At 34.5% G+C, this 23,175-nt stretch overlaps 1 protein-coding gene across 4 annotated transcripts in view; it reads right to left on the minus strand.

Annotated features, from left to right (window-relative positions):
* NUP153 (nucleoporin 153) overlaps positions 1-23,175 on the minus strand; it is a 63,944-nt gene that overhangs the window by 17,982 nt on the left and 22,787 nt on the right. For 2 of the 4 annotated variants that reach the window (XM_031435160.2, XM_031435162.2), the window contains 11 exons: positions 21,440-21,556; positions 21,297-21,341; positions 21,133-21,189; positions 19,021-19,167; positions 15,869-15,918; positions 15,480-15,606; positions 8,055-8,192; positions 7,290-7,388; positions 6,174-6,261; positions 2,294-2,446; positions 232-849 (listed from right to left, as the gene is read on the minus strand). In XM_031435160.2, coding sequence (XP_031291020.2) covers positions 232-849; positions 2,294-2,446; positions 6,174-6,261; positions 7,290-7,388; positions 8,055-8,192; positions 15,480-15,606; positions 15,869-15,918; positions 19,021-19,167; positions 21,133-21,189; positions 21,297-21,341; positions 21,440-21,556 — 1,639 coding nt within the window. The remainder of the gene's footprint in view (positions 1-231; positions 850-2,293; positions 2,447-6,173; positions 6,262-7,289; positions 7,389-8,054; positions 8,193-15,479; positions 15,607-15,868; positions 15,919-19,020; positions 19,168-21,132; positions 21,190-21,296; positions 21,342-21,439; positions 21,557-23,175) is intronic. The other 2 variants (XM_010980103.3, XM_031435161.2) reach the window with 2 other exon arrangements.

Below are 23,175 nucleotides of genomic sequence, written 5' to 3' on the forward strand. Positions count from 1 at the left end.
AAGCATATGCTGGACTGATTAACAATACCCTGTCCTAAGAAAACATGCAGTTCCAGGCCCAAGCAAGTCATTTTAGCCTCAAGACAGTTCAGAAAAATCAGGATGTATGAGGAAATGCTCATCCTGAAATATCTAAAATACTGAAGCTACTCTTAGCTGTCTTGCAGAGAATAAATTAAAATGTTCTATTAAAGTAATGAACAAAATTATTCCAAACAGCCATAAACGTACCTGGTTTCTCAGACATACAGGACACACATTTATTGTCTTCTGCATTATTAGAAACACAGCACACTGGACACTCCCAAGATCCCAGGGGCCTTTTGAATTTATCTGTAAATCCTAAGGCACCAGTGGTCACAGTGCAGCTGGAGGAGGAAGCAGCCACAGTTACAGCACTTTCTGAAGCCACTGGCAACGTAAGGACTCGCTTAACACCAGTTCCAGGTTTCGGTGTTTCACAAGCTACACATTTTATCGCTTCAGGCTTATTTTGGACTAAACAGGTATCACAATCCCAAGTTCCTGCTGCTGGTTTAAATTTGTCTCCGAAGCCTGTCCCTGGTGCAGAAAGAGTTGGTTTGCCACTTTTACTTGGTGTCCCAGTTCCAGTCTGTTTAGCAGTATCTCTTGGTGGCAATTTTGTCGCTTGACAGGCTACACATTTGTCGTCTGTGACTTTGTTCTGGAGTAGACAAGTATCACATTGCCACGATGACCCAGCTTTTAAACTTTCCCCAAACCCGATTCCACTAGAAGAAAAACTACTTATTGCTGGTCTTGTATAAACGATTGGGCTTGTGGTGGTCGGATCAGCAGCAGGAGACTCTGCCTTCGGCGACGTGAAGCCTACGACGGGGAGGCAGGGTGGGGGGGAGACCCAGTTAATGTTTGCATTTTGACTAGAAAGCTTCTCTATTACATATTGTTAATAAATATTGATATAGATATTAATAATTATGTAATGGCTATTGATAATTAAATATCATTCCTGGGAGAAAACATTTTAACCTACTGTAGAGTCAGTACAACCCAGGATGGACTACTTGGAGGAAGTATTTTTCACCTAAGCAGTATTTCTAGTACTGATCACATAATTAGTAAGTGATAGATCTAGTTAAAATGCTATAAAAGATGTTTTGCTTCTAGTATATCCTCTTCCCCTAGGGATTTGTTTGCTATAGTTCAACCACTACCTAATTTGAGATTTAATTTATCCTACTTTACTAATACGTACATCATCTACGTTTTGCTATACTCCACCTTCTGCAACACCGAGCTACAGCCATAGCTTCTCCCCCACCCCATCTGCCTCTTCTTTCAGATGTGCCCTTGGCTGTGCCAAAGTGATTTCCAATATCCAACATCTCTGAATTCTGTCCAGTCATAATTCTCAATTGTGGTAGCCTCTCTTTCAGTAAAAACCAACTGAACTGTGCAGGTATGATTACTTGACAGATATCCCTCCAAAGTACAACATAGTGGTAAGGATCATTTTTAGTAATATTAAACTCATATAAAGCTTTAAACTGGTAATGGTTCGGTGACAAATACGATCACAAATTTCAACAGATATGTACTAAACCATCTGGTAAAACCTAGAAAACAAAAATCATCAGGGCAGAGTCTATCCTAACGGAGCATGAGCTCATGCTACCCAAAGAGATGCCACGCCAAGTCACTAAACACTAATTCAAACAAAATTGCCCCAAGTATCTCTCCAATAAAATCTCAGAACCTTTCACATTAACCTTTCACGCCTCCTATTTGAGGACTTCTCTTCATCACCTTCAAATTACTACCCACTAGTATTCATACAATTGTTTCATTTCAAGTGAGGAGTACCCCTTATGCATATATGTTAACCATCAGGAAATGTTTTCTTTCAGCTTGGCTTTGTTAAATATATACCACAACTGGGGAATCATGTGAAAAGAACAAGCCAGCTCAGTGCTCTAAAAGACAGGTATATCATCAGGTTTACTTACTTTTTTCCATCCTGGCCTATCTCTATTAATAGGCAACTCACATTTTCTCCTTCTACACCCTCCCCCTTGGAGATTTCATTTTAGTGTGAAGTTTCCTTGAATTCTAAAGAAATAAGGAGAGTTTCTAAGATCTTTCACCTAAAAAAATTTATAGCTGACCACCTATATTCAAAAGTCAATCTCCTATCAAACTGGTCATAATTTTTTAAAAGCCTGAAGTACAACAAAGTGTAACAACTGACATTACGATAGATCATGAGATTGTAACTAAGATTTTAGACTATCAAAGGCAGCCATTGTCTTACCAGGGCTCTTCAGAACATCCAGGACACTTCCTTCTTTCAGGGTCTTTGCAGGTGTAAAAGGGCCCTCACAATCTTCGTCCGGCTTCTTCTTACAGCTTGTACTGTTCACCGTAGTGATATCTTGAGCTGTAATTTGTTTAATTATAAATGATACTATGCCAAGAAAAAGCAAGTTATATGTATTAAAAAGATATTTCAAAGACAATTTCTAATCAACTTCTAAAAACATCACCAAATAGGTCACTGTAATTCAAAGATAATGGACAAATGACAAACTACAGTGTTAACTTGCCGTTACAAGGAAGTAAAAATATCATTTACCATACTATAAATCTCTCTCTTCCAAAAGGGCAAATATATATACACACTATAATCGTTAGCCAACGAATTCACCAGTAATCAAGAAAATCAAACCAAAATGCTGGAGAGGATATACAACTGGGGCAAGATCACTGCCTGAAATATGTATCTGATTACACTGCAATTTATAATTTGATCAAAAAAACCTTAAAAATTAATGTTCAACTAAGCCAGATATTTCTAGAAATTCGTCCTAAGACTGAAAAATCTTCCAGTTATTATACTGAAAACCTGGATGATAAACTCAATAAAAAGGGCTAGCTACATAAGTTACAGAACACTAACATAATGGAATGCTATGCAGCCACAAAAATCATTCTTAGAAGCATAGTTATAGAAAAGAGCAAGTCAGAAAATCCAGAAGATTCTGTTTACATCTAAGGAGTAACGCTTTTACTTTGTATATTTCCCAAACTTGCTAAAACAAACATCCCCTTGTATTTAAAATAAGATCTATACTGTACGATAATCGTTTTGTGGTTACATTTTTAAGGGGGAATGTTTACAGGTGAAATATGTTTAGACTTGTTTCAAAATAACCTGATACGTGTGTTTGTGTGTGTGAGAGGGGAAGGAGGCAGAGTGGGAGACAGAAACAAGATGAGTCATAAAATGGTAAATGTTGAAGGTCGATAGGGAGTCCATGGGGATTCCATCTACTATTCTACTTCTGAGAATGTTTGAAATTTTCCATAATAAAATATAAATAACCAGGTTTTTCTTAAGTGTTTGCCAATTTAAAAGTAGTAGGTATAGTAGTTCAAAAAAACCTACCTACCCCTATTCCACACCATAAATAAAGATTAATTCAAAATGGATCAACAAACTAAAAACCATAAAACTCTTCAAAGAGGTATAGCTTCATGACCATGGGTTTGGCAATGAATTCTTAGATATGACACCAAAAGTACAAGTAAAAAAACAAAAAAAAACCAAAAACCCCCCCCACAAAAACAGAACTTCACCAAAATTAAAAACCTTTATGTATTTAAAGACATATCAAGAAAATGGCAAGACAATTGACTAAATGAGAGAAAACATTTGCAAATCATGTATCTGATAAAGATCTAGTATCCAGACTATATTAAAACACTTACATTTCAGCAAAAAAAGACAAACCAATTTAAAAATCGGCAAGGAACTTGAAAAGACATTTCTCCCAAGATATGTAAATGGCCAAACAACACATGAAAAGATGCTAAACACCATTCATCTTTAGGGAAATGCAAATCAAAACCACAATGAAGCATTACTTCATACCCACTAGGATGGTTATCATCAAAAAATGAAAATAATAAGCATCATGAGAATGTGGAGAAATGAGAATCCTGCTGGTGGAAATGTGAAATGAGTTAGCTGCTGAGAAAACAGTTTTGAAGTTCCTCAAAAAGCTAAATATAGAACTACCATTTGATCCATCAACTCCACTCCAAGGCATATACTCCAAAGCACTGAAGCCAGTATTCAAACAACTGCAAGTACATGCATATTCGCAGCAGTACTATTAGCAATAGCCAAAAAGTGGAAACAACCAAAACGTACACCAATGAATAGATAAATACGGTATATCCATTCAGTGGAATATCATTCAGCCATAAAAGGTATGAAGTACTGATACATACTACAAAAGGGATGAACCCTGAAGACAAACAGTACGTGAAAGAAGCCAGATGCAAAAAGTCACACTGTCTGATTCCAGAATAAGTAAATACAAAGAAACAGAACACAGATTGGTGGCTGCCAGCAGTTGGGGGGAATTGGAAATGGGGAACAACTAGTTAATGTTACAGATATCCTTTTAGAAGTGATAAAAATGTTTTGGAACTAGTTAGAGATAGTGGTTGCACAACGTTATGAATGTACTACATGCCACTGAATTGTTCTTTCTAAATGATTAACTATGTCTACTTCACCTTATTAGTAAAAATGTGCAAAAAGTGAAACACCATACCTACCTCGTAGAACTGTGTCAAAACAGAACTATGCTTTTATCACTTTATCACATTCTATCTTCCTTTATTATCAAAAGTGAACTGCTTTTAGTAATTTAAGGTAAATTTTAAAGATTCCCTGAAGTGTATTCAAAGAGATGGAAAAATTAGCTCCTAACACAAGGGAATTAAATCATCACATCCACATTTTCAGTCAGCTTTTTAATGATGCCAGTGATGAAAATCAGATGTAGCAATGTAAGAACAGTTCTCACAATTCTATATGTGCCACTCAATAATAAACTCCTTAAAAATCTAGGTAATTTCCCCAGATGTAATGAAACATAAAAGTTGTTTTAACAAATTGTTACTCATTCAGTTACCATTAGTAAAGCATTAATAAAAATTGGGAAGGATTTTAATGCCTTTCCCTCATAACCAAGTATGAAAATGAAATCTGAACAGGTTTATTCTTCTTAAATTCACAGTAACAGTAAAGAAAAACATACATGCGGTAAGAAGTACACCTGAAATGTGCTTATTACTTTCTTTTACACACGGCTGTTTTATTCAATAAAAAAAAGGACTGCAAACGTAACAGACAAATTCTTATTTTGTGTCACTTTCATAACCTATGCTCTTATCTCTCAGATCACCCAAAGCCAAAGATCTCTGTAGCTTTTATGTCCTGGCTCTTAATTTTTTTTTTTTAATCTATCTTTGGAGGGAGGATCTAGTTTTTAAAGATTCCAAAATTCAGAAGACGGTCAAAGAAACACTTCTGCAAAGGCAATAGCTCTTAGCTGATGTCTCAGCCTGTATAATACCCACTCCTCCCACCTGCATCTCCACCCAACATACTGCTGTTACTCCAAGACACCATCCCACCCCAGATAAAAATCATCCAGTGTCTTCCTACTACATTTCAGATTAAAATCCAATTCTTCAGCAGAGCACTTAAGAATTTTTAAAATTTAAAGCTACCTCTCAATCTCATGACAAATTATTTGCAATTTTCAAAGTATGTCATGGTTTTCCTCCTGTTCTCTTGCATTTGCTGTTTATTTCTTGGGTAAAATGCCCTTGCTCCGAGTTCTTGACTTGAGTCATTCAGCCCAGATGATTCTTTCTTTCCCAAATACCCAACATTTGAAAGAAAATCACCACCATCACAACAAAATCCTATGATTTAATTGTCCGAATACACCTTTCTTTCCCCCAATTATGCCTATTTCTTCAGTTTAGGAATTATGTATCACTACCTGCAGGAGCCAGCTTAATGTTGACGCAATAAAATGCTTGTGAACTGAAGGGTAAACCTAGAGATGGACTCCACTGTAATTACACTGTAGACAACCCTTGATTTTCTTATTTCACTTAAGATAAACCATCTCCTTATTCTGACTAAACAAAGACAGCGGATGTGTTTGCCGCTGTGACTACCCCTTTCACAACCAAAGTGTAATTTACATTTAGGGAGTTAATTTTATTCAAACGAAAGCATTTACAAGATCTGCCAAAGATGAAAGAATCTGAAATACTCTTCTAATGTAGTTCTATGTAAACATTTGTGAGAGAATTTTACTTACCTGAACTACTTGTACTTGGTTCTGAAATACCACTAGAGCCAGAAAGCTCTGCTGTTTTTGCCACAGGCACACTAAATGTAAATCCAATCTGTAGAGAGAGACATGTCCTTTAATAGGCCATTTAGTTTTAAACAATTATCAAATATAAAGCTCTTTTTAAATTCCAAGTCAAAAGATACACTGAATTTCACATATTCTAAGGTTCACAGTTTTTCCTATTTTAAATCTCTAAAACTTTTCAGAGCCAATGGTGTCTCATAGTTTAACAACAGCATTTTAAATTTCTTAAGCATTTTTTTCCTTCAAAGCAGTACATAAAATAATAATGTGTCTCTAATGCCTGGTTCTGGGTTTCTAAATACCATTTCCTAATAAAAAGTATGAGACTTTGTGATTTCAGGCATGCAGCAGCGAGGATACAAAATGATTTGAAACATCTAGCTGTTACAGAAACAAGGACACGGTGAAAAACAGAAGGTAACATGTTAAAATGATACACATGCCAACTACGGGTAGGGCAACTTGAACATTAAACTTATATATTATTTTTACTCCAAATATTTATACTTAATTACAAAGAAACAAATACATATTGCAGGACATAAAAACTTCAAGCTTGTCTAAACTGAAGTCAATTCAAGAGACATGTTAACTAAATGCACTATGACTTAATTAGGTTCTAACTGTAATTGGATCGAGGACCAAGTGACACAAAATAGCAATTAAAGGACATTCTGGAGCTGATGGGTAAATCTGAATATGAACACTAAACTACTGTTATATCATGTTAAATCTATTGGGTATGATAATTGTATTGCAGGTGTGCAAAGGAATATCCTTTTTCGTAGAGGCTACATCGAAAAGTGGTAAGGGTACCAAAATGCCTGCACCTTAACTTTCAAATGGCACATAAGAAAATTTACACATGCATGTATGCGTCTATACATATGTGGTGGAAAATGTATATGTGTTCATTCAAAGTTTTCTCTACATTGGAATTTTTTTTTCAGTTAGAAAATGGTATTTCTTACTACCAATGGCACCTTGGATTTGATTTAAAAAAACAGTATGCTTTTGAAATCAACACAGACAAAATATTCCTTGCTTGCTACTTACAGATGATGGAGGTAGTACATCTGCCTCAGTAGATTTTACAATTGGAGATGAAAATCTAAACAAGGGACTGCCAGTGCTGTTTGGAGAGGTCATTTGTACCTAGTTTTCCAAATTATTAAAGAAATAATACAAGAATAGCTTTTTAGGAAAAGAAACTGACAATAAAACAGACCTTAAGCAAATTAATTATTCCAAAGAAGCCAAAAGCAATTTTACTCCTCTTAAATTTAAAAACCACTTTTTAATTTCTGAAAAGCAGTCAACAGTAACTGCTGTAAGAATTGGCTTCCTCTTTGAAGAGGAATGTATATGAGCTTAGAGGGAGATATTTATCTAAAGGAGAAAAATAACATCTGTAAGAATAAATTCAGAAAAAGTAAAAGCCAAGAAGAAAGCATAAAAATTTCAGGAGCAGATTAAAGATGTTAATCTTACTTGAGAAATAAAAACGTAAATCCATTCCTACCAAAACAAAAACAAAAACAAAAACAAAAACACAAAACTGAAAACCCACTACTTGGAAAAACAAACTTACAATCATCTTTCTCTATAATGCATTCATAAGAACTGAAGAATGCACCCATTATAATGTATCCCACTATAATGTATATGTTTTTAAAAAGCAAAACACCATTTCCATTTTTCTCCTTATTGAGTTGTTAGTGTCTGTATTGAAAATTAATCACTGCCTTACATAGAACATTCGATTTTTTTTAATAAGGAAAAAACAAAAATCATCTCTACTTGTATAATTTTTTTTTTTACCTTGTTTGTTAATGATTGTGAAGGACTAATCGATGATGGAGAGGAAGTTGTGATCACAGAAGAACTAAAACTGAAGGTAGGCAGTGAAGAACTGGTGATGGGTAGAGAGATTTTCGGTAATACTGGTACTTCCATTTCCTAAAACATAACATGTTTTATAATGATATTTCATCTTCCATGTCATTCTTTTTTTAAAACAAATATTTATTTATTGTATTATTTATTTCCTTTTGGCGGGGGAGGTAATTAGGTTTATTTTTAGAGGGGGTACTAAGGATTGAACCCAGGACCTTGTGCATGTTAAGCATGCCCTCTACCACTTGAGCTATATACCCCCCACACTTCCGTGTCATTTTTTTGTCTCTACTTATTTTCAGGTAGAACTAATATAGTTACAGGTAAATTCAGAACAGGGATAAGGCAGCACTATGCAATGTTAACAATGTGGGCTCTTGAATAAAAAAATAAATAAATAAAACTAAGCAAGATTTGAATCCAAGCTGTCCCACCAGCCAGCCATGTGACATTGTGAACCTGGTTGTCCTTGGTACCAATTTCCTAACTGGTGAAATTGAGAAAAAAAATTAACACACAAAAGTTGCAGTAGTATCATGAAACAAAGTCATTTTTGGTCTTGGCATGTACAACAAGCATTCAAGTACTCATCAGTACTTGTCAGTACGGATGAGCCTGGTTGCCTGTCTTGGTTTTTAACCCAATATAGCAAAGACCACCAACAGTCTCAAATGACCCAGATTAGAACAGACAAAAAGAGTTCCACTTCTGCTTATGGTGGAGTAGCTTGTATCGGACCAGTAACAATTATGAACTCTGGACAATATATTAAACACCACCAACTGTATACACTGGAAAGCAACAAAAAGCAAGCAGATGCTGGCGGGAAGAAGACACTGAGAAGGGAAGCGCTTCTTCTGAGTGAGCTTCCTATTCTCTTTTGAGCTGGTGCCAGGTAGACAGTTGAAATTCAGAGAGAAAATTTGGTTGAGGATTCAAAGGACAGACCGAGGTGACCACCACAGTCATTGGAAAATAAGAGGAGATGCAGGAAAAGCCACAGAAGGGGAGCCCCAAGTCTGCAGACCTGTAAACTACACGGGTGTAAGGCAGACGCCAAGCAGCTAAGAAGATGGTAAGAGTCTGAGCTACGTTCAATGACAGCCAAAACAATGAGTACCTCAGATGGATGCAGTTTATTACACCTAAGTCACACCTCAGTAAAGTCAACCTCCCCAACCCCAAAAAGGTAAAATAAAGACACTTTTAGATAAAATAAAACTAACAGAATCTGGTGCCACAGAACCTGCTCTACCAGCTCTTCATGGTGGAGGGAAATGACACCAAATGGAAACTCAGGTTTCTGGAAGAAGTGGAGAATATATGAGTAAACATAAAAAAACTTTTTTCCCCTTAATTTCTTTAAAATACATGTAACTAGATAAAGCAAAAATTATAGACTATCTAAATGTAATAAAAATTATACGTAGCATAAAATATCAGGAAGAAGGGTAGTAAATCAAACTATAAAGTTGCAAGATTCTTAAATTTTACAGGAAATGGTACAACATTAACAAAAAGCAGAATTTAAAAAGTTGAGGACATACATCATAATCCCAAGAGGACCACTAAGTAACAAGGCAGAGATATAAAGCCAACAAATAATTAAAATGGAACTCTAATATTCAATTAACTCAAAAGAAGGCAGCTTTTGAGAGGAGCAAGAAACAAAAAACAAATAGGAAAAATAGAAGCCAACAGAAAAATGGTAGACCTTAATCCAATCATATCAGTAATCATATTAAATATAAGTAAACATTCCAATTAAAAGTCAGAAAATAGATAAAAGGGCAAGACTCAATTACACGCTATCTACAAGAAACTTAGATTAAAAGTAAATGGATGGAGAAAAGATATAACTTGCAATTAGTAAGCATGAGAAGGCTTATTCTAGTAACAGAGTGGCTGGCTATATTAATATCACATAAAGTAGATTTCAAGACAAAGAATATTTCCAAAGTTTTTTTTAAAAGAACATTTAGTAATATTAAAAGGGGCAACTCATTGATAAGCCATAATAGATAGATGAGTGCATGAATGAGGGCCTCAAAATATGTAAGCAAAAACTGACATAAATAAAAGGGAAAAGACAAATTGACCAAATAAAACATGACAATTTAAACTCACAAGTCAACAAACGACTAACCAAACACTTCCCTACCCCCTCCCCCAAAATTTCAGCAACAACAAAAAGATCTAAGAGACTAACCAGACACCTCCCTACCCCCTCCCAAAAATTTTCAGCAAGAACAAAAAAGATATAAGAAATACTATCAGTCATCTTACCTAACTGACATCTATAGAATACTATACCCAACAGCTGCAGGGTATACATATTTGTCAAGATTCATCAAGCAGACCGTATGCTGGGCTACAAAAAAGTCTCTATATTTCAAAACACTAAAATCATGATGAAAGACACTTCTAAATAATCCACGGACCATATACTAAATCAAAAAGGAAACTAGAAAAAACATAAAAGCACTACTATAAATCTTCTAGAAGGAAATATGAGATTTTTCTTTGCAACCTGGGGATAGGTTTCTTGGGACACAAAGAAGAGTAAGTAAAAATAGGGGGAAAAATAGGTTAGTTCAGACTTCATAAAATTTAGAACATCCCATCAAAAGATACTGTTAAGAAAATGAACTGGCAGGTCAGACTGGGAGAAAATACTTAAGACACATATCTGACAAAGTACTTGGGTCTAGAATTTATAAAGAGCTCCTACAACTCAGTAATAGTAACCCAATTTTTAAAAGAGTAAAAGATCTGAACTGACCTCACAAAGGAAGATATTATGGCCAATAAACACACAGGCAAGAACACATTATTAGGCAACAGAGAAATGCAAATTAAAATTACAGTGAGACACCATCATACACAAAGTATAACGGCTAAAATTAAAAAGATGACAATCAACCACTGATAAGCATGTAGAGTTAAGAAAAGTTCATACACTGTTGGTGGGTCTGTAAAATGTTACAATCACTTTGGGGAAAACAGTCTGTCACTTCCTTAAAAAGTTGAACACGTATCATATAACCTCATAACCACTTCTACATATTTACCCCCAAAGAAATAAACATATGTCTATAAAAAGGTAGAGGAATGTTCACAGAAGTTTTATTCATAATAGCCAGGCACAAAGAATACACACTGAGTAACTGGATCGATAATGAAGTTTCAGAACCAACAAAATGATATACATGATGAAACAAATGAGAATATCTATTGCCCCGGGGGCAGGAGGCAGTGAGTGTTGATAGGGAAGGAGCAACTTTCTGGAGGGATGGCAATGTCTGACAGCCTGACAGAGGTTTGGATTACACAGGTGTAAACATTTCTTAAATTCATAAAATGGCACACCTAAGAATTTTACATTTCACTGTAAATTTTTGCTAAATTAAAACACAACAAATATTTAACTCTAATTCATGCTATGTATGCTGAAGTATTTCAGAGTAAAGTGTTATTGATACATTCAACTTACTGCGAAATGCACCCCCCCCAAACAGTAAGATGGTTATTTACTTGATAAAGCAAATATCACAAAATATTAGAATCTAAGTGCTGGGTATATATGTGTTCACAGCACAATTCTTTCAACATTTCTTTTGTTTGAAACTTGTCAGAATCCAATTTGGGGGCAGAGGAAGCAAATAAAAGATGCATTTGGCTATTTCTACATGAAAGTTTCTTCCCATCCCCAGTTCTTGCCCTTTTCTTCCTTTTAGACCCTTATACACATTCGGGTCGAATGCGTATTCGACACTTAGACACATTAGCCAAAAACCTGTACCTCATGCCAACTTGTTAAGCCATATACTTGGCCATATTGGTTCTTCAAGTTATTGACCTTGAACCAATTCTATATTGGATTCTTATTCACCAAAATTGACTTAGTTGATCAGAAGTGGGTCCCACAAATCTGGGAGAAAGGAAGTCAAGAATTCTTACTGGATACTTACAGATAGCTCAAGCAGAACACATCATCAAATATGTGACTAACTAATTCATTACCTTTGCAGTACCTGGTCATGAGTTAACTCACATAAAGTAGATACTACTATTGATGAGAAAACGAGACAGGGAGATACATAGTCTAATATCATACAGATAATAAATGGTAGACATCCTACAGACAGAAGCTCAATAGATTTACTTATTTTTATTATACAAAGAGGTTAATTTGACCAAGGTCACACACAGCTAACAGGCAGAACTGCACCTGACAGGACAATAATCAAGCAATTAAATCTCCCCAAACTCAGCATTACATACTGCCTGTCTACTCTGTATCAATGAGCTTTTTCATTATAAAATCCAGATTGATACCACAGTAGAGGTGAAATGCCTACGTTTAGTGACTAACACACAATCCTTACAAATTCTGGATTCTAAGATAAAAACTGAAACACACTCATCTCACATTGCAAAATAAATTAAGTTTCAATAGAGTTCTACTAGCTTGAATGTTTAGTGAGTCAAAATACACCAATCCCTGCTAAGTAACAACAGTATCTGAAATTTGTTTACATTCAATTAGAAAATTTCTTCCATTTGATGTTTCCCAAAAGCCAAAATGAATCTTTGATCTTTTACCCAAAATTTCCATTTACTAGAACTGAATTAAGAAACAACTGGTGGTCTAAACATATTTGGCATCAGAAACAAAAAACAGCAATGGATATAAAGTAAGCAAGGAAGCATCTATCCTATTTTATCTAGATAAAAACCACAGGGTAGGCAGAAAATTTCAGGCAGCCACTCATTATTAAGTACCTCTTTCCTCAGAAAGGTAGAGACTATAACTCCAGGGTGGAGCAGAGCTAGGGACAGGAGTTAGGTGAGGCATCCTGGGATGCAAAACTGGCAGTTGGCAGTTGGCCGGAATGGAGGGAAGGGGCCCAGAGAAGGGAGGAGGCAATCTGGAGGGTTAGGTTTTCACAAAGCTCCTCACAGTATATCAGATAATAAGAGCAAAAATCAATGAATTAATTCTTAACTCCTCCCCAAAACGTCTCAATACAGCAAAGTTACACCAAACACTTACCTACAAGATAGCTAAAACTGAGCTACAGATATCAGCCTAGGCTTCAACTGAAGATCTTAGAAACTGTATGTTTAAAAACTGGCACTGAAGAGACATAAAAGTCACAATTTGTCATTAGACAAACCCCTAACCAAAGCTAATGCTTTACCCTTACAGGGCTAAACTTTAAAAAGGTAGGGACACAAATTTTACTAAGAAATATAAAAGCTTGCCTAAAGAACGAACACATGCTATATTAATCACTCATTTCCTTATGTATACAAGGCAAGACAAATAACTCATTTCTTACATGTAATTAATAAAAAAAAATAAAATAATCACTTTTACACTTAAAAATTAATTAAGTCTATGTAAAGAGCTTTTAACGAGGGAAAAAAAATTGGCTTAAGTGCAAAATTTTATATGGCATTCAAAACTTTATTATTCTTTCAAGATCATAGAATGAAATTAATATATTTCCTCCTTCCCAACACTCCAGCAGAGCAACAAGTAGAACTTAAGGGAAAGATGTATCCTCAAGACCAGTAACTGAGCCAAGGTCCCTTGCATAATCTCAAATATCAGAACAAGACAGCGTATGGCTGAAAGCCCAAACTGCCAAAGAAGTCAAGATTCTGAGCCAGAGAGGCACAACTTTAAGACTGCAATGCTGGAAAAGGGGAGACAAAAAAAAAAAAAAAAAATGAAAAAGAGACACCTCCCACTCTAAACAAAGCTGCAAAACAAAATACCAGTAGATATGAAGAAAATTAACACTGATACACAACAATTTCAACCAAAACATAATTTCAGTCAACAGAAACTGTTACAGAAGACCTCCTATTTAAAAAACCTACAATTCCTTAATTCCTCATGGGTCAATGAGAAAGTTACAAATGAAATTTTAATTAGAAACAAACCACAAATGAAAGCATTACATAACTTAAATGATCCAGCTTTTTATTCATAAAAAACTGAAGTGGGACCTGTGCTCAACTCAAAGTAGTTAGAAAATATATAGCGCAACCTAGACAGAAAGGTCAATTTATCCAATCTTCAATTCGTCCCTGTCACTTTCAAACTTGTGTTTAGAACATATAAAGAACTCTTCCTAATAAAAGAAATAACACAACAGAAAAATGGGTAAAGAGAAAACCCAGATGGTCAAGAAACTCACGAAAAGATGTCTCCCCACACCCTAGTAAAGAAGGTAATGCAAATTAAACTCCGATGGGCTACTACTGCACATTCATTAGCAAAAACTTTAAAGTAATAACAAAAACAAGTACTGGTAAGAGTAAAGAAAAAGTAGATCTGCCTGCTGTCATGTGGAAGTATTAAATTGTAAAACCACCCTAAAGAGCAACAAGGCAACATCTAATACACTGGAAGATGTGTATCATCCCCTGTAATTCAGCATTCCATTCCTAGATAAACAGCCTGGAGAAAGTACAGCGCGTGTGCTGAGGGAGAAATGCATAAATGTTCCCATCAGCATGTTCAGGAATCAACCCAAATGGGCCCTGCAGAATGGGTTGTGGTGCATCTTCATACTGGATAAACATGTAATAGTGAAATTAAATAACCCATTACCATTCACAACACTGATAAACTTCACAAATAATATGAAGAAAAAGGTAAGCAAGACAATTATGTACAGTGGTAACCGATTTATATGTTTTAGAAATGGGCAAAACCTCACTATACAATAGTATTTCGAGGGTCAAATAATTTCAGTCTCAATTCTCTTATTTTAAGAATTATGGCTTTTTGGTGATACCCATGAAATTCAAGGTATTAGTTTAGGTTTACTGTGTTGTCCTGGTGAGGGTGGTTTAAAAAGCCTGACAGTTTAAAACACACACCCACAATCACCCCCACACACCCCACACACACATTTTTAAGGGGCTGTTTAAATAACAGATTATCCTTGTGCCAGGTCTCTACAAACCCACCCTCCTCCAGGGGACCTCGAGGTCTCCCCATCACCACCACACCAAAGCTTTTAATAATGAACTTGAAGATAAGATACTTGGGAGGGGCAATACAAGGGTAGGGAACTAAAAGGTACAAATTACTATGTATAAAATAAGCTACGAGGATATATTGTACAACACAGGAAATATAGCCAATATTTTATAATAACTATAAGTGAAGTAACCTTTAAAAATTGTGAATCACTACATTGTACACCTGTAACTTATATAATATTGCACATCAACTACACTTCAATCAAAAAAAAAACTTACAGAGGAAAAAAGATACTGAGATTCTTCAAGATATACTTCAAGATAGATTTAAGAATATAACCTTACCTCCTCCTCCTGAGGTTTAGATGCCACAAAGCGTGTTCTCTCTCGTCTCATCTTGCCACCTCCACTACCTACTCCAGAAGATAAACCATTGGCTGCAGACATACTGAAATTTGGGTAAGGTAAGCCACTAGGCAAAGAAAAAAAAAAGTTAAATGATTTATTACTCTGGTCCATAATTTGTTACTAACTGAAAACCTAAAACTTAAAACTGCTAAAAATTAAGAAAATAAATGTTCAGTTGAATATAATTTTAAAAGCTGACAGATTTTTTTTGTATGTGTGAAGTTTCTATTTTTTTTAACCTTCTTAATCTTCAAAAAAGCATAGGTAAATCAAATATGGACTTCACAAATTAAATAAAAGAAGTTTCACTATAAAGATGACAGTACCTTTCTCGTTCTCTACTTTTTCCTGGTGTCACATTTTTTTCATATCCAGTCTAGAAAAAAATAAACACAACATATTTATATGCTTGTGTGTTTAATTTTCTTAATATCACCCTTCTATCTGTGAATGTCAATATTTGGAATCAGGAATTTGATGGTTTAAGTTAATGAATCCTAAGATCTCCAACTTACACCCTTGTATTCTGAATGATGATCAAGAGTTACAGTGTGATTACAAACATAAAATGTCACCAAACACAAATGTCCTTTTAACAAAATGATAATACACAAAGGTAATATAGTTCCAACCGCACAAATACTTTTACTTATCTCTCATTGTTGCCTATTAAACGTGCAATCAAATTTACAAGGGTAGTCTTTTTGAAATGATCCTCTGCAACTTAAGATTTCCTCCATTAAAAGGAATCAGGGTTCCTTGGAGAAATGGCTGATTATAGGCCTGGGGCTGAAAACTCACAAGAGCCAGGGTTATTTTCAGAGTATCAAAAAGCAACTTTCAAGACCTTGTAGTAGCTCACAGTGAAAAAGAATATGAAAACGAATATATGTATATTCATGTATGACTGAAAAATTGTGCTGTACACCAGAAATTGACAACATTGTAAACTGACTATAACCCAATTAAAAAAAAAAAGCAACTAATAGGAGGGGAAGGTATAGCTCATTGGTAGAGTGTGTGCTCAGTATTCCTGGGTTCAATTCCCAGTACCTCCATTAATTAAATAAGTAAATAAACCTAATTACACACCCCCTCTGCCGCCACCCCAAAAAGCAACTAAGTGCTCAAAAAATGATGAGGAAATACTAAAGGACACACAGGAGCCAGTATGAAGGCCAAGTATGGGACAATATGAGCATCAAAATAAATAATGATAATAAAAGATTGTAATCTTATCAAATATAAGAATTCAAGTTGACTTAAAAAAAATAAATAGAGAAGTAAATACATAAATAGAGAAAACTTCCTATAGTTGAAAACCAACTAACAAACGTAGAAGAAATGGTGGAATTAGAAAACCACAATTTGTTTGACACAACATTGTAAAATGACTATAACTCAATAAAAAAAAGTTAAAAAAAAAAAAAAAGAAAACCACAATTTGGCATCTGCAAATAATAGACACAGGCAAAAATCATCAATAATGCTGTATCACTTGTGGGTAAAAAGAATATTTGTGCTCACAAAGTTATCTCCTCCCACTGAGATATTTATTAATTACCACAAGTAAAACAGTAACTTTGCAGTGGAGAAATCCCATTGACACCACCTTAACTAATGATCACATTGTCAGCAATGGGACAAACCAGCAGCACGTGCCTCCTGACATGATTCACTGAGAAGAGCTCAGAGTCTACTTGTTGGTATTACCAACAAAAGTACCTAACTGGAATCTAATCATGAGGAAACACCAAACATCTCCAAACTGCTGGACATCCACATAGTAACTTGTACTTTTCAGAAGTATCAATGTTACAAAATACCTACAAACAAACAAACTTAAAACAAACCCAAACCTAAAAAACTGTTCTGGACTAAAGGAGATAAAGAGACAGGACAATTAAATGCAAGACATGATCTTGCATTTTCTTTCTTTGGGGACAACTGGCAACATCTAAATAAAATCCGTAGATTAAATAATAGTATTGTACCAATGTTAAGTCTCTGGTTTAGATAACTGTTCTGCAATTACGTGAAGGAATTTCTTCTTTGTAGAAAACACAGAAAAAGATAAAGCAAATGAAGTAAAATATGGAGTTCTTAAGATTTTTCTTGCAGGTCTGTAAGTCCAAAATTGCACTTCAGTTATTTTTAAAATTTTGATAAAGCAAATATGATAAAATATTAATGACTGGTGAGTTGAGTTAAAGGAAATGAATAAACACTGTACTATTCTTTCAACTTTAGTTTGAAAAATTTCAAGAAATTGGGTTGTTATGAAGATAGAAAGATTAAACATAAAGGCACAAATAGATGTTATGTAAATACAGTAAGTACAAAAAACACACCATTTTAGTTAAATGACACAGGAGAACAGCAAAACCCAAAATTTGAGGCATTATAAGACAAATGTGATCTTTTCAAATACCTATGTACCTAACAACTTCATGCCAAGGTATAAGACTCAAGAGAAATGAAAACATATGTCCACAAAAAACTGTACACAAAAATTTCATAGCAATACTATTCACTATGGTTAAGAAGTGAAAACAACCCAAATGTCCCTCAAATGATGAATGGATTAAAAAACTGGTATATCCTAACAATGAAATATTATTCAACCATAAAAAGGCTCATGTTAAGTTCTGATATATAACACAAACCTTAAAATTATGCTAAGTGAAATAAACCAGTCACAAAGGACCACTTTTTTTATATAAGAAATGTCCAGATAAGCAAATCTACAGAGACAGATTAGCAGTTGTCTAGGGCTGGAGGAGAATAAGTGGGAAGTGACTAGTTATTGATGTGAGACTTGTGGGAGGGAGAAGGGATGGTGATAAAAATGTTCTAAAATTGACTGCAGTGATGAATGAACAACTCTGCAAATACAACAAAACCACTGAATGGTACACTTTAAGTAAACAGGCGAATTGCATGGTATGTGAATTATATATCAATAAAGAAGTTATTTAAAAATAAAAACAATGGAGTAAGGGTGAAGATTTGGGGTCTAGAAAGACAAAACCAGAAGTCATGTGTGAAACTTCCTTGGATCCTGGTTCAAAAAAGCAGCCATAACTAACATTTGAATATGGACTAGATACTAGATAATATTAAGAAGGAACTGATGTTAATTTCCTTAGGTGTGATAATACAGGAGATGTATGCCAAAGTACTTGGGGATAAACAGATATGTTCAAATAGTTCAACAACACAAACAGAACACAACATAAAGCTAGTCTGGCAAAATTATTTAATCTAAACACTGAGAGTATACTAGTGTTTACACTGAGGATTTGACCAAGGTGCCAGTCACTTAAACACTTATCAATTCATAATCATCACTAATTCACAAACTTTACCCATTGTCCAGTTGCTAGACTGCAGTAGTAGATTATTTGTACTTTATACTACGTATTTTTATTCATTTTAATCAATATTCAAAAACTAGTGAAAACAAACACATACTTACACTGTGCTTTTTATCTATTCTTTGATTAGTCTTCCTTAATTCACCAGATGGGGTCAGAGATGGTTTAAAGTAAACAGTTCGATTTGTTGCTATGGAAACTGGCTTTGGGGTCATGAGTCTTTGAACAGGGGGATACTGAGAGTCCACCTTACAGATAAACAGAAATCAAAGACAAACTTACTTTTCATATATCAGTGACATATATCTAAAAATTATTTGACAACAGCTAATGAAACTTAGAGACTATGAGTCCTTCTCAGCAGAATAACCAGTTGATGCAAACAAGTACTAAGAGGAAAAATTGATAGTAAAAGAACCAAGGGGGTGTGTGTGTGTATTTATATTATTTTTTATATGTGCATTCTGTATTTAGACATACACCTATATACATGCACATATAATTTCAAAATGACCTTATGGACTATGTTATTCCAGACTTAAATGACTCTTCACACACAAAATGGGAACTATGGTAGAGTATTTTGAACATTTTAAGCTTTTACAGGATGAATTTCAAATATATGAACTAAAATTGATTTTGTCACATTTTCCTCAAATTGCTATCTACATTTTTTTCAGCTGTAAATAAGATACTTTTTAATTAGCTATGAAAATATTTTAATTCCTAAGAATGTGAGCAAATCTCTCCAAGTAAATTTTCGTACATTGTTATTTAAAAACCAAACCCAAAGTCCTACAATTTAAGTCTAATTAGTAAAGCACTACTAAGAATTCCTAATCTTAAAATGAACTGCCTTTATTATCTAAGTACACAAGTGTTTTGTCAACAGTCTTTTGGTACACTGAAACACAATAAAAATCCTGTTGGTGTAAAAGGACTATAAAGCCCAGAGCTTTTACTCTGTCCAAATACTGTAATACTATGAATACAGTCCTTTGACTCAGCAGCAGCTGTGAACAACGCTGGTTTCCAGGGCAAAGCCTCTGTATCGTTACCAGCTCTTCCTTAAATCCTCATCACAAGTGTGATCCTACAATTCAATAAGAAAGTCTATTTTGTAGACTGCTCTGATTACAACAGTGAGACTTGGACTTGGAGCCCTCATATTTCCTAGCACCCGTTACCAAAATTTTATCCATACTATACTCAACCATTAAGAAAATTTTTATTAATGAGAAATTCTCTTATGGCACAATTTTTAAATTTTACTTCTTTTTAAACAATCTGATATAAATGAGAGCCTGAGAAAAGCAGCTAATGGCTTACATTAATCCCATCACAGCAGCTAATAATAGATTCCCTCTTGCTTCATTGGAACAGTCTAGGTAATTCTAAAAGTTGAGAAGCAATACTATTCCAAGAAAAAACTCAATGTAAGCTGTCTTTTCTGCATCATAATTTCAATAAAAATAACTGTAATTTACTAATATCTCAAATACAGTCCCCACAATTAATTCAGAGAACTACAACAATTTTAATCAATTACTTCTGCAGGAACTTGGTGTTGTACTAAAAGCTTTCACAAGTAAGGATCTGGGAATATGATTCCTCTGAAGGATACTTAACTAGTCACAAATATAACCTACAAAAATTACCTCTTTAACCCTAACTATCAAGCATTTTATTTTTTCCACAGTAACCTACAAAGCTAATATTAACCAAATAGGATACACTAAAAAGGGTCATCAAGATATAATCTATATCATATTTTTTTAAGCTCTGCTATCTTGGAACAGTATGTTGGCTGACTGATGGTAGATATGTCAATTGGAAACTCCATCACACATAACAGATTTGACATGTTTATGAGAAAAGTTTACAAAAATAACTATGTTTAATGAGGGCTTTAGTTCACTGAACTTTTAATTATTTAATACTTCAAGCTCCAACCACTATTTTCATTTATCAAAAAGGGTTAAAGACTACCAGGATATTGAAGATGGAAATACCAAATAACCAAGAAATACTGACTACTACATATACAGCATTGTGCTAAGGCCCTCACAAGAGGCTACAATGTCCAAAGTAAAAAAACCTTTTTTCCCAAACACGTCCGCTGATGACTATCAACTAAGTTCAATTTGTATATACGCCAACTTAAAATACAACAAAACTGTCAATACTTATAATAAATGCTAAGGGAGTCTTACCTTTTCCCTTTTGGCCTGAAAGTCTGTGGGGGTATCTATCCCACTCCTATCAAGAGGCTGAAAAAACAAGATTCTATTGAAATAGATGGGAAACTGAAAAATACGACTCTCGGTACCAATATATAAAAATATGTCTCTTAAAAAAGATTTAAAAGTCAACTTACAGAATTCAGAGGCGAAGAAAAAACAGATGGAATTCTTTTTGCATCCTGTTAAAGTTGAAACAATAACAAAATTAAGATTTTTTTTTTTACTAAACTCAGATTTTGTTACACTCTTGAATTTAATTGTGATTTTAAAAATTTACCGCTAGAGGGCTTGACATCTTTTCTAAAGACTGCAATATCCTCCGAGCTGTTGAGCTGGTCACACCATAGGACTGCACATTGAGTTGCTTAGCTTTCATCTGTCTTCTGACTGGTGCCTATAACATAAACAGTGCATTATTTGTTGGAACTGCAAACTTTAAAAGCACATATTTCAGGCAATGAAAATACTGACAGAACAGAATGAATGTGCAATGTGAAAAAGGATTAACTATTAACAGTAACCTGTCTCTAGCTGGTGTCATTAAGCTCATGTTCAACTCTCTTTATGCCTTTACTGAAAATCCCATCCTGAGAAATTACTCTTACAATCAGAAAAAAAATGTTAAATGGGAAAAATGAGAATAGTAAAAAGCTCTAGCATTACTTTGATCAATTTATCCCTGATATTTAAATCAAAGAACACTAAATTAATGAGAGCCACATTAAAATATTAGGTGGGGAAGAGTATATATAGCTCAGTGGTAGAGTGCATGCCTGGCATGCATCCCCAGTACCTCCATTAAAATAAATAAATGTAATTAACCCTGGGCAAAAAAAAAAAAAAAAGAATATTAGTTATTTTGGGTACTAAATAATATTTAACTATAGTAAATTCCAAGAAGATAACTAAAGAAGACTATACATTTTATTGCAATGGAAATCAACATTTTTAAACTGATTTGTTTCTCCAATTTTAATGTAAGAAAAAATTTTAATACTCAGGCTATTTCTTAATAAATGACTTTTAAACTTTTCTAAAACTGATGTTAAGGAAAAATAGTTATAGGAATAGCCATATACACGTTTATTTTTTTGAGGGAGGTAATTGGGTTTATTTATTTATATTTACTTATTTTCTTGTATTGCTTGGTTTTTGAGGGGGCGGTAACTAGGTTTCTTCATTGATTTCCGCTTGGAGGAAGTACGGGGGGTTGAACCCAGGACTTCATGTATGCTAGGCATGCTCTCTACCCTCCCCCCGACATATACCCTTTAACACATAAGCAATGTTTACAAGTTCCAACAAAAATACTTCCTTTTCTCATGAATGTATTACAACATCCCAACATCCAAGTGACTACCACAAAATAAAGCAGTTTGGCAATGCTTAATGTAAAAAAAGATGCATGCTCACAATCAATATATAACCCAGTTTCTATAAATAGCTCATAGTATCTGAAAAACTGAAGCACAATAACTACTTTAAATAATGTCTCTCTATCTGATACCAAATAGTCATTATATCTTCAGAGCAGCTGCAATATTCTACATTAGCTTTATTAAGAAGAACCTGGTCCACCATTAAGGATTGCTGTTGTTCAGGGCAAAGGCCCTGGCAAACATGAGGCAGCATTAGAATCTTCTAGGAGAATATGACAGCCTGCGCTGTCACTGGATTCTACTGGTCACTAGCCTCTCTGGGCCTCAAATCACTAATCAATAAAATGGAACTGAATTAGAAAATCTTTATTGTATCTCCCAATTCTTAATTCCCTAGGAAAGGAACAGCAACTAGATTTAATTCAAATGTCAGTAATTAACAGAAGCCTGTGTTGACAAGGATTATAAGGGTGTGTCAGGACTGAGCATTAAAAAGTACAGGATTTGATATAAGAAATAGGAAGAAGCAGGAATATACTATGACTAGGACCACTCATGAATCACAGGCTTGCTTCATCTTATCTTCTACTACAAGGTGAACTATTTTAACTGCAAAAAACTTTTTGAAAAAGAG

The sequence above is a fragment of the Camelus dromedarius genome, chromosome 19, assembly GCF_036321535.1.
Source record: "Camelus dromedarius isolate mCamDro1 chromosome 19, mCamDro1.pat, whole genome shotgun sequence".
NCBI lineage: Eukaryota > Metazoa > Chordata > Mammalia > Artiodactyla > Camelidae > Camelus > Camelus dromedarius.